This window comes from Hippopotamus amphibius, chromosome 11 (genome assembly GCF_030028045.1).
Source record: "Hippopotamus amphibius kiboko isolate mHipAmp2 chromosome 11, mHipAmp2.hap2, whole genome shotgun sequence".
NCBI lineage: Eukaryota > Metazoa > Chordata > Mammalia > Artiodactyla > Hippopotamidae > Hippopotamus > Hippopotamus amphibius.
The window spans coordinates 30,649,020-30,659,679 of NC_080196.1; the positions used below are offsets into that span (position 1 = coordinate 30,649,020).

The window sequence follows — 10,660 nt, forward strand, 5'->3', positions numbered from 1 at the left end:
TTTATGGTTAGGGTTACTTAGTGAGGTGTTTTATACTTACATTCGGTTATGGTGAAAGGCTGTCAAGTACAGGAGGGAGGAGATTAGTAGATTGGTTCTGTGATGCTCCAGCAGTCAGAACTAGGACCAATGGGTGGAGGTTACTGGGAGGCAGTTTTGTCTCAATATAAGGAATAACATTGTAACAACGAGAGCAGACCAATCAGAGAATGGGCTGCCTTGTGCAGTAGTAAGCTCCCCGTCACTGGTCACTGGAATTACTCAAGAAGAGGCCAAGTGGCTGTCTTTCTTTCAGGGATGCCTTAAAACAGTTTATCACATTACATGGGAAAAAGGTCTACATGTCCCCAAGCGACTTTCTAATTCCATCATTCCAAGACACCGTGTGGAGGGTTTGTGTGACAAATCAGATGATGAAACCAGACTATCGAGAATCGACCTGAGAAGAAGCTGGAAAATATCTATAGTTCCCACAGGAGTTACGGCCTGCAGTGATTCTGGGGATGGGCAGCTTCATCTCTTTAACTGACCCAAAGCCTAAAGTCAAGAGAATATTTAAAAAGCAGAGACATCGAGCTTTAGCATTCCTCAAATATTCCCAGGAAATTGAGTGTTTTGCCTTTTCGTCTGTAAAATCTATAGGCATATTTAGGATCTATTTGATATGGTCAAAATTATGTTTATAGGAGAAAATTGAATCTGAAATCATCCAGAATAGTTATAAATGTATTTTCTACATTTCATTGGAATTTTTGATTCAAGCCATTTTTATTGCAAATTTTAAGCTGTTTAGAAAAAGAGATGCAATTTTTTTTTAAAGGTGAGCACTGGTTGGTGCAGACATTGGGCGATGACCCTACGCCTGCCCTGACCCGCTGCATGTTTGTTTGTTTTTTTAATTTAGGACTGTAAGCTTTTAAAATATAAAGAAAAATTCCACCCTATTGAGAGTGCCAGATCAACTTGATCTTTCCCATTTCGGGCTCCAGGCCATAGTCTGTCCCCATGGTCACAACCACCAAGCTGATTGAGATTAACAAACAAAGCAAAGATTAACAAACAAAGCAACACTGTGGGAACCAATGTTATTCCCTGGTTGTGCCTGGTTCTCAATATTAAATTTAAGTGCCCCAAATGCTTCTCTTTTGGGTTCAATAAATTTCCAGAACCCCAAGAAGCCATAGTACAAAAAGTTTATTTTTCACACGTAGAATGGTCTTCTCATTAAAGAAAAATCTTTAGCCTCTGAAAATGTGTTTATTGCTGGCTTACCCCTGACCAGTTCTCTTAGCCACTCATCCTTCCACCTACCAAGACCACAAAAAGAATGCTGGGCAGTATTTCTGTATGTGCGTCCTTTCCTGCAGGCACGGGTCTCTAACCTGGAGGAGAATTCCTCATCTCTGCGGTCACAGGGATCCCGAGTGCTAAAGGAGAACCAGAAGCATCTTTCCATATGATTATACTTACTACTCGGGAAACCAGCTAAATATCTTGGACCCAACATCCTCTCAATGTATTTTATTTCTTTTGCTTGCATGGCGTAACATGGTAAAGGCTTACACACTTTATACAAAGAAGTGATACTTCTTTAATAAAAGCATCGTAGCCAAACACCAGGCGTTCTTATAAAAGTAGTATTAAAAGAAACCTACATTGACACAGGTTCAAATCTTTCAACATAGGTTAGAACAAGACAGGCTATAAGTAGAAATACTCCTGGTCTCTGAGGTTGTTCATAATCCTTATCACCTCTGGGTAAACATGTAGCACTCTGACAATCCACCTAGATTTGGCTATCAGGGAATAGAAACCTTCCTACTTACCATATGATAAATAGCAGATTTTCAGGTATCGGTCCAGGCTGACAGCAGTCATAGTGATAAGACTTCCACAGCCAAAGAAAAATCCAGCCCATCCGTACCAGCGGCAGCCAATCCAGCCAAACACCCAGCGGTGACAGAAGCAAGAGATGATGGTGAACGGTTTGCCTACAACTAGAGCGCCAAGCAACTTGTCAAGGGAGGCTCCCTCCAGTTAAAATTTACCTCGCCTACCTCAACTCGCTGTTGAGTTTTATCCTTATGCAGACAAGAGACAGCTATTTTAGGAAATGTTAGGTTCAATTAGTTTACAACCAGACCCAGATTTCTGGGATTTAAGCTACTTATTCCTTCAGCCTCCATCAGTTTGTTTCGTTCGTTTGTTTTTTACTTTCTAGAAAGCATTCTTCTACTTTAATTCACACCCTGCACCCTCCTTATCCAGCTATGTATTCCATCTTCCCCCTCTTTGAAGGGAATGAATGAGGAAGCTTTTCAAAGTCTGTATCTGATACATCTATCAAAAGATGGTTCCCCAAATAATGCATTAGAAAAACCAAATAACTAATATTGGCAGCCTGCAGGTGCCAGCCCGCCCCACCCCTCCCAGGTGTGTCCCTTCCTTGGTACACTGTTAGTTCAGTCAATTAACACATATTTATTGGGTGCTTTTATAAGCTAGATACACATCGCCTCTAGTTGTCTACACAGCTGGTCTCATATTCCAACTGGCTAGATTGGGCACCCTCATATTAGAGCTTCCTAATCCTGTTGGGTCTATCGTCCATTGTCAGTGAGGAAACTCAGGGTAAAAGAATTATTTTTTGTTCAACAAATAATTATTCAGTGCCCATTATGTAACAAGGTGCCAGGGGACAAAGTGGAGATTAAGATTAACAGATTCATTTTTAAAGGATAGAGGAGACAAAAGAAACAAATATTTATAAGATACATATGATGGAATGATGGGTCGTGATGAATGCCGGGAAGAAAAACGAAGCAGAGGAAGGAGATAGACAGAAATGGTTGTTTTATATCAGATCAGGGAAGACCTCTCTGCACACGTGACTTTTACGTAGATGCTAAATCAGTGGTTAAGAACTCGAGCAAACATCTAGAGGGAAATTACTCTAGGCAGGGGAGACGGCAAACTCAGAGCTTGAGCTGAGTGTCTGCCGGGTGGGTGTTAAGGCGGCAAAAAAGACAACTGAATGTGACTCCGGTGGCATGAGATTTGTGTCTGTTGTGCCTGGGATGCATCAGCAAAAGGTACTTTAGGCTTCTTTCTGGAGTGGAGTGTTTGATGAGCCTCTGGGATGTCATCTAGAACCTTTGGGATGCCAAAGGGTTTTGATGAATCTTTTGGAAGTGTCTCTTCCTCCTCCACTATGTAGAATGGTTCTAAACCCAGCTGCATATTAAAATCACTGGAGGAGTTTTGTTTTGCTTTGTTTTGCTTTGTTTTGCTTTGCTTTGCTTTGCTCAATTTTAAATATCATTGTCCAGAGCTCCGACCCCCAGACAATCTGATTTAATTTATCTGGAGAAAGCTGGGTCATCACAACATATTTTTTTAGCTCCCCAGGTGATTCTAATACATATACATGATTGGGAACCATTGATATCTAAACAATAAATATTGGTTGTATAGATGAAATACATCTAGTCTCTAGGATGTGTTTCTTCAAGGTTCCTATAATGGAATATAGTTAAGCAAGAAAACAATTAAAAAGACATACATTTTTTAAGGTTTACTGGAAGGAAAAAAATGTATTTAAGAGATATCCAGAGGTTGGAAAAAATGATCTGGGTTGATCAGAGAAAACTAAGCTATGGAAGAAAATGCTTTGTGGTGAATTACTCTAAAGATATATGTAAAGCAATGAGGTGGTTTATGCAATTCTAGAGCAGACTTGCTTGGTTGAAAGCATTTTCAATGTACCCGACCAATTAAGGACATTTTTATTCCAGCCTAGTCTAATTCAGCCTTTAGCATCAGTCGGCTATAAGTGAAGGATATGGCTGAAACAGCAGGTTTCATTCAAGCAGTTTACGTTCAGTACCTGAGAGAGAACCACTAGGGGGCAGCATGGTGCGCTGACTGAGAGAGCCATAGTTCATGTTGCGACACCGCCATCGCGTGGCCAAAGCGAAAATGGCAGTCACTTTGCAGCTTCGCAAATTCCCCGAGACGCATCTAGACTGCTTTCACAGAAAGGGGCGGGGTGTGTCATGCTCCTCTTAATGTGTATGTGTATTTCCCCTAAAAGCTCATGATATCTCAGCCTGTCCATACTGAGTAAAGTCTTCCCAAATAACCAAGATCATCCAAAGTTAGTGAGAGGGCAGCACACCCACTGCTCTGTGATAAATAGTGACTCAATAAGTAGGCACGTCATCGAACCTTGCTGTTAGAGATTGGCAATGGCAGAAAAATCCACTTAGGAGGAGAGAGAAAAATACCAGGAAGTATTTTAAAAGGGATGCTTTAGGTGAGAAATCGCTAAAAGATTTCCAGTGGAAAGATGAGTTGATGTGTGCTCTTCAAACTCAATTCTCCCAATTTTAGTAACTTAAAAAGACATATGCTACGTGAAAGTGGGGATCCAAAGGTATATCTGAGTGTATCTAGGCAACCCCAGAATTTTATAGATGAACCCGAAGGGAGGTGACTTACCCAAAAGCCTTCATATTTGTAAAAATGAATTATAGTTAAAGAGAAATTGTATTCCAATTCCTCCGCACTGGGTTATCAGAGAGGTCAAAGAAGCAAGAAATAAACCAGTGGTTCCAAATGTTGGCTGCACAATAACTTTACCTGAAAATTCTAATTTTAACTGACCTGATGCCCAGGTAGCATTCTCAACCAATTAATGCAAAATTTCTGGGTGTGAAACCCAGCCATGAGTTTTGTTTTTTTTTTAAGGTTCCCCAAGTGACATTTTTTGTGCAACCAAGGTCAAGAACCACTGAACTAGAAGCTTCCTGTACTTGCAATCCATCCCTAAGCCACACTTAAATCTGTCATTACGAGGGCAGCCCTTCCCCCTTCCCTGACTCACCTCTCTGACTCATTATTTACCCTTAAGACCTTTACCCCCTTGATGTTTATTTAGACAGATTTCCCCAAGGGTGGGAGGGATGTAACAGCTCAAAACAGTGGTCTAGAACCTTCCTGTAAGTTTCTGTTTTCTGAATCATTTAGCCCACTATACCGTGAGGTAGCTAAAGTCTCCTGTATCATTTCAAATTCTACCCTCAGCATCTAACAAGACTGGCACATGGAATGGACTCAGTCTGTGTTAAATGGATGAACTCTTTAGCCAGACAACACTCCACTGACTTACCACCACCTCTGTAAAGATGATTTGTGAAAGGAGGAGCAAAAGAAAGCTGGGGGTAGGGTGATCTGTGAGCCAGTGAGGACTTTACAACGGGGCACTCAAACCCCCAAAGAAGAAACGGCATGCACAAAAAAGAATGAAATATTGTCATTTGAGACAATATGGATGGACTTGGAGGGTATTATGCTAAGTGAAATAAGTCAGACAGAGCAAGACAAATACTGTGTGATTTTACTTATATGGGAAATATGAAAGACAAAACAAATGAAAAACAAATCAAAACAGAAGCAGGCTCATAGATTCAAAAAATAAACTGGTGGTCACCAGAAAGGAGGAGGTTGGGGGGTAGGGGAAATAGGTGAAGGGAATTAAGAGGTTAAAATCTTCCAGTTATAACAAAGGGAGATCAACTAGATGATGGGTGATGCCTTAGAGGGCTGGGAGGGGGAGGGTGGGAGGGAGTCACGGGAGGGAGGGAATATGGGGATATGTGTATAAATACAGCTGATTGACTTTGGTGTACCTCAAACGCTGGTACAAGAGTGTAAAGCAATTATATTCCAATAAAGAGCTTAAAAAATAAATAAATAAAATTGACTGTGGTGATTAGTACACAATTCAGTAGATACTGAATATAAAAAGCCATTGAACTGTACACTTTGAATGGACAAATTGTATTATATGTGAATTGTATATCAGTAAGGCTGTTAAAAAATTAAAAACAAAACCTTCCAGGTATAAAATAAATAAGTCATGGGGAATATAGTCAATAATATTGCAATAACTTTGTGTGGTGACAGATTATTACTAGATTTATCCTGGTGGTCAGTCTGTAATGTATATAAATGTCAGTCACTATGTTGTACACTTGAAACTAATATAATATTGTATGTCAACTATACTTCAATAAAATATTTTATTTTCAATGTAGAAAAAAGGAGAAGGAGGAGGAGGGGAGGGGAGGGGGAGGGGAGGGGAGGGGGAGGGGAGGAAGAAAGGAGAGGAAGGCGTGGGGGGGCGGGGTTGAGACAGGGCATGGCTGCATTACCTGAAATCCCCAGATCACAGATTGCTAAATTAATAGTCATTATTTCTGCAGGTCTCAGCTTCTTTTTTCGTCTAGAAGACATATAAAGGACATACCCATTTCCAAATGTGGACAGAATCCCTACAAGGAAAAATACAAATTTCCATCATTAACACTAGGATTTAGAGCTCCCTCAGATATGAAACACTTCTCAATTTCAAACAATGGACACCATAGATTTAGAGGGTAGTGAAAGGATTCTAAATAAAAATCTAAGTTGAGAAGATGAAATAAAAAGCATGAGTTGTGAGTGACAGGCGAGGGATGGGTTGCCTCCAAAGGGATAGGAGTCAGGGATTATCAAACTGCACTTACCCAGAAAAAGGAACCACTACTTTCCCAGTGACGCTCAGGAGGGGGTGGGAATCCCCATGGTCAGTTCTTGAACTAATCCCCAGGACGGAGCATCTCCTCAGCCATTTTTAGAGGACTGGCTTTCTAGAACTCTTTCCCTCTGAGGAGAAGGGTTAACCCCTTGGCTATCGATAAATTCTGAAGACGAAGTGACCCAAACCAAACGAGGTGCTTTCACTCTCCTTGTGGACTCCTGAGGGGGGACCAGCAGTCAGGAGAAGCAGAGGCCAGATTAGGCTGGCGTGACCCCCTGCAAGGACAGGGTCGTCTTCTGGAGACACATCCAGGACTTTTTGCATCCTGAGGACGTGGACGCCGAAGGTCTGCCACTGCCACTGGACTCAGTATGGAGGGGAAGTGGGTGACAGTTGACAACATGGGCTCTCCCCCTCCCGCCAAAGGGAGAGAAAGTGGCCGTCAACCCACCAACCTACCAAAAATGGTATAAATGTGTTCCCACTTTTTTATATCCTTTTATTAATGACTGGCTTTGGCATTACAATGATACTGTTCAAAAGTTCTTACAAACCCAGTTTAAATCCAAAAAGACCCAATCCCTACTGACTTTAGTTAAGAAAAGAATACACCTACTTCCATAGCTTAACATGTAGAGTAGATTTCTTCAGGAATTCTTGCTTCATAGAGTAGCTGTGTATAAATGAGAATCTGGTACAGCTGCCTTTAGTAGTAAGGAATAAGGAAAGTATTAACAGGAGAAACCCAGATTTTTCTATCTTAACTTCTACGTCTCCACCACAATTCATTTGGGGGGCAAGGGGGAAAAAATGTGTGTTTCAGCTGATGGTATGAAACCACCAGGCATCACTAATTTCATTGTGCTCTTAGGAAACTCTGAATCCCAGGAGTCAGTGCTGCCTCGTGGGCCGTTAAAACCTCTTCAGCTCTCTTAAGACAGAAGAGGAAAAAAATAGAAGAGGCTGTGGAGATTCTCGAGCAAACCAACTAAAATGAAACCCATGTTGCATTAAAGGAAACCAGCTAGCAAGGCACACTGGGAAATTAAAATGTGAAAACATGGCTAGAAAAATTATAAACACATGCCTTCTACTTTGTATCCAAAAAAGATTAAAAGCAGTAATTGTGCATACGCATTTGATACACAAAGTTCATTTAAACATCCTGTCTTTTTACTTCTCTTTTGAGAATATTGATTTTCCTACTTTTCCTCTCTTAAATTATCTTTACGAATGATTCATAAGGCTTCACCCAGTGCCCAAAGCTTTCAAAAAATAGTCAACTCTCTGCGAGCTGCATGTAGATCTTTCCCAAAGCCACTCTTCCATAGAGGGTATCAGGAGAATGCAAAGTTATTTTTAATGAGAGTTAAAGGAAAAGAAGATTAAGATGGTAAAAGCTACAGTGAGGGGGACATTTTTTGATGATCAAAATCCTGACTCTTTCTTTGAATACAAAATTTTAAATCTAGTATATAGACTGCGAATGAACTAAGTATTTCTAGCAAAAGAGTAGAGGATGGACATGGGTCTCTAGTTTATTTCTCCTCTATTCCAGACTCACATTAACTTTTCATCTTCCAGTTTTCCCTGAGATTTCTAGTATTTAACAAAGCTCACCAAGAATGTCATTCCACTCTGGTTCCTTAAAAGGAATCTGGGCACATCCCCACAATTATCCTAGGAGGGAGAGAACCAGACACAGCACCAAGCCCAAGACTGGGTGGAGGATGAATCCAACCCCCTCAGCTGACCCTGGCCTCCCCCTGAACAGCTGCTCTGGAACGTAGGTCTGGCTCCACCCCCGACTCCCTGAGGGATCTGAGGCTCCCTGTGGTTCCAGGACTCTTTTTGGACCTCTTTTTCTGGTGCCCCTGCAGCAGTCTCATGTGAATATGATTGTAGATTTTCCTTCCAGCCCCTAATCGTCCTCCCTGTTTCGTGTCATCTGGAGAAATCTGTCAGGTTACAGATGCTACGTTTTAATTCATTCCTTGCAATTGATTGTGATAAATTCAATTTATAAGATGTCTATTTTTCTGCCTTTTCTGATCATTGAAAGTACTTATGTTCACTGTGGGTTTTACTACCAGATTGTCCCTGTGTGGGTAGAGAGTCGTTGCCCATTTTCTTCACTGCTGTATTCCCAGCAACTTAAACAGTTGGCAAAGAACAGGCACTCGGTATATACTTGTGTTCGAAGGACATGGAGGTCCACTTATAAGAAAGAGAATTTACATCGGTACTGTAATAACTAATAACAAAGCCAAGAACCCAGGGAATCCCTTTGCAGTGGAATTTCTGATTCAATTTCATCGATTCCTTTTGCCTCAAGCACTGACCATAGAGGGGTCTCCAGACTTTTCTAATGAGTTTGGCTAATTTCAGGATGTTAAATGAAAGTCTTAGCCGGTAGTAAGTAGATGAGAAAGAGAGAGAGAGGGAGGGAGGGGGAGAGAAAGAGAGAAGGAGAGAGAGCAAGCTTGACCCAACATCTGAAATGATTAAAGGCAGAAACACCTACAGACGTAACCCACCTGTACACTGGTTACCCAAATTTAAAACAACAATGTTAAATGTAAGAAAGGTATTGTGGTTAACTCTGATTACCTAGATGAGTGCTGTCCAACAGAAGCGTAATGGAAACCAGAAATGTGAGCCACATAAGTATTTAAATTATTTCTGGTAGCCATAGGAAACAAAGTAAAAATATTACTAAATTAACTTTGAGAATAGATTTGTTTAACCTAATAGGTCCAAAATGTGATGGGTTAGACATGTAGTCAAATGTTTAAAATTATTAATGAGCTATTTTACATTATTTTTTCTGGTCCTATGTTTTTAGTATCTGGTGTCTATTTACACTACAGCACATTCTCAATTTGGAAAAGCCAGAGTTCAAGGACTCAGGAGCCACACATGGACACCATATTGGATACCAGAGTCTGGAAGCAGGTGTACCATGCTGTGGATCAGACACAAAAATGTTTGACCCTGAACTGATTTCCATGTATTATTCATACATTTTTTTCAACTCTCATCAAAATTACTTCATGCTATCATGGTGGGACTTGACTTTAGATGAAGTAAACACAGTGTATCCATCCTAGCTACAGCACTGGGACAGAGTTCCCTCCACTGTGAAAAGCAGAAGCTAAACTAGATGAATTCTAAGGTCCATTCTGAGACAATACTCTTCTCATTATATGAAAAGCATTTTTCAAAAAGTAAAAGCATCCTATATAAATATCTCATTATCATTAATTTTGTTATTCAGTCGACAAGTCTACTACCAAAGCAACCAAAATGAAATATAGTCTAAAGATAAATTATTTTGCTGTAAAATTTCTTTGGATTATAGAGGGAATATTTATCCCTAATAATAAAGATAATAGAGTCATTTCTACGAAACGTGTATGAACTCCATGATACCACCCCTTCTTCCTGCTTCCTCCCACTCTCCATCTCAAAATATCCTCTTAAGTGTTGGAATCTTTGTGCAAAATCAACACAGCAGCCCATGAATTTTCTAGATGCAGCCTTTGCACGGAAAAAGCAAGGAAACTTACCAATGATTGTTAAGTAGAAGCCAGCCACTAAATCCGCTTCCCAGGAGAGTTTGGAGGCAAAGGGATCCCCTTCCCGAAGGTAGTGTGGCAGGCGCTCGTCCGGGGCCGGAGCTGTGTGGTTCAGAGCCATGCTCTCCTCCAGCACCAGGGTCTGAAAGGCAGATGCGTGGAGGTCGAGACAGACCTGAAGAAGCCAACCTGACCCATCTCATAACCGTGCCCCCTGCTTTAAAATGAAAATCAAGTTCCCAAAGTCACGCTTGAGTCTCAAATTAATAACTGGTGAACACTTGAACGTTTTCCTTCCATGATCCAAATATGTCAATATTCAGTTCTTCAGTGTGTAGATTAGCCAAGTAGGCAAGCCTATGTTATCTCATTTCTTTTCTTTTCTTTTTTTTTCCACACCCAGTGGTATGCGGGCTTTTAGTTCCCTGACAAGGGATGGAACCTGTGCGACCTGCAGTGGAAGCGCCAAGTCTTAACCACTGCCCATCAAGGAAGTCCT

The 10,660-nt window shown here is 40.9% G+C and overlaps 1 protein-coding gene across 1 annotated transcript in view; it reads right to left on the reverse strand.

The window, feature by feature from the left end:
* The window catches only part of OPN5 (opsin 5), a 28,965-nt gene extending 18,683 nt beyond the window's left edge, over window positions 1-10,282 (reverse strand). The window contains exons 1-3 of the mRNA XM_057700545.1: window positions 10,153-10,282; window positions 6,216-6,335; window positions 1,827-1,997 (exon numbers count right to left, since the gene is read on the reverse strand). Of these exons, the coding sequence (XP_057556528.1) occupies window positions 1,827-1,997; window positions 6,216-6,335; window positions 10,153-10,282 (421 nt within the window). The remainder of the gene's footprint in view (window positions 1-1,826; window positions 1,998-6,215; window positions 6,336-10,152) is intronic.
* Window positions 10,283-10,660: the final 378 nt, after the last annotated feature.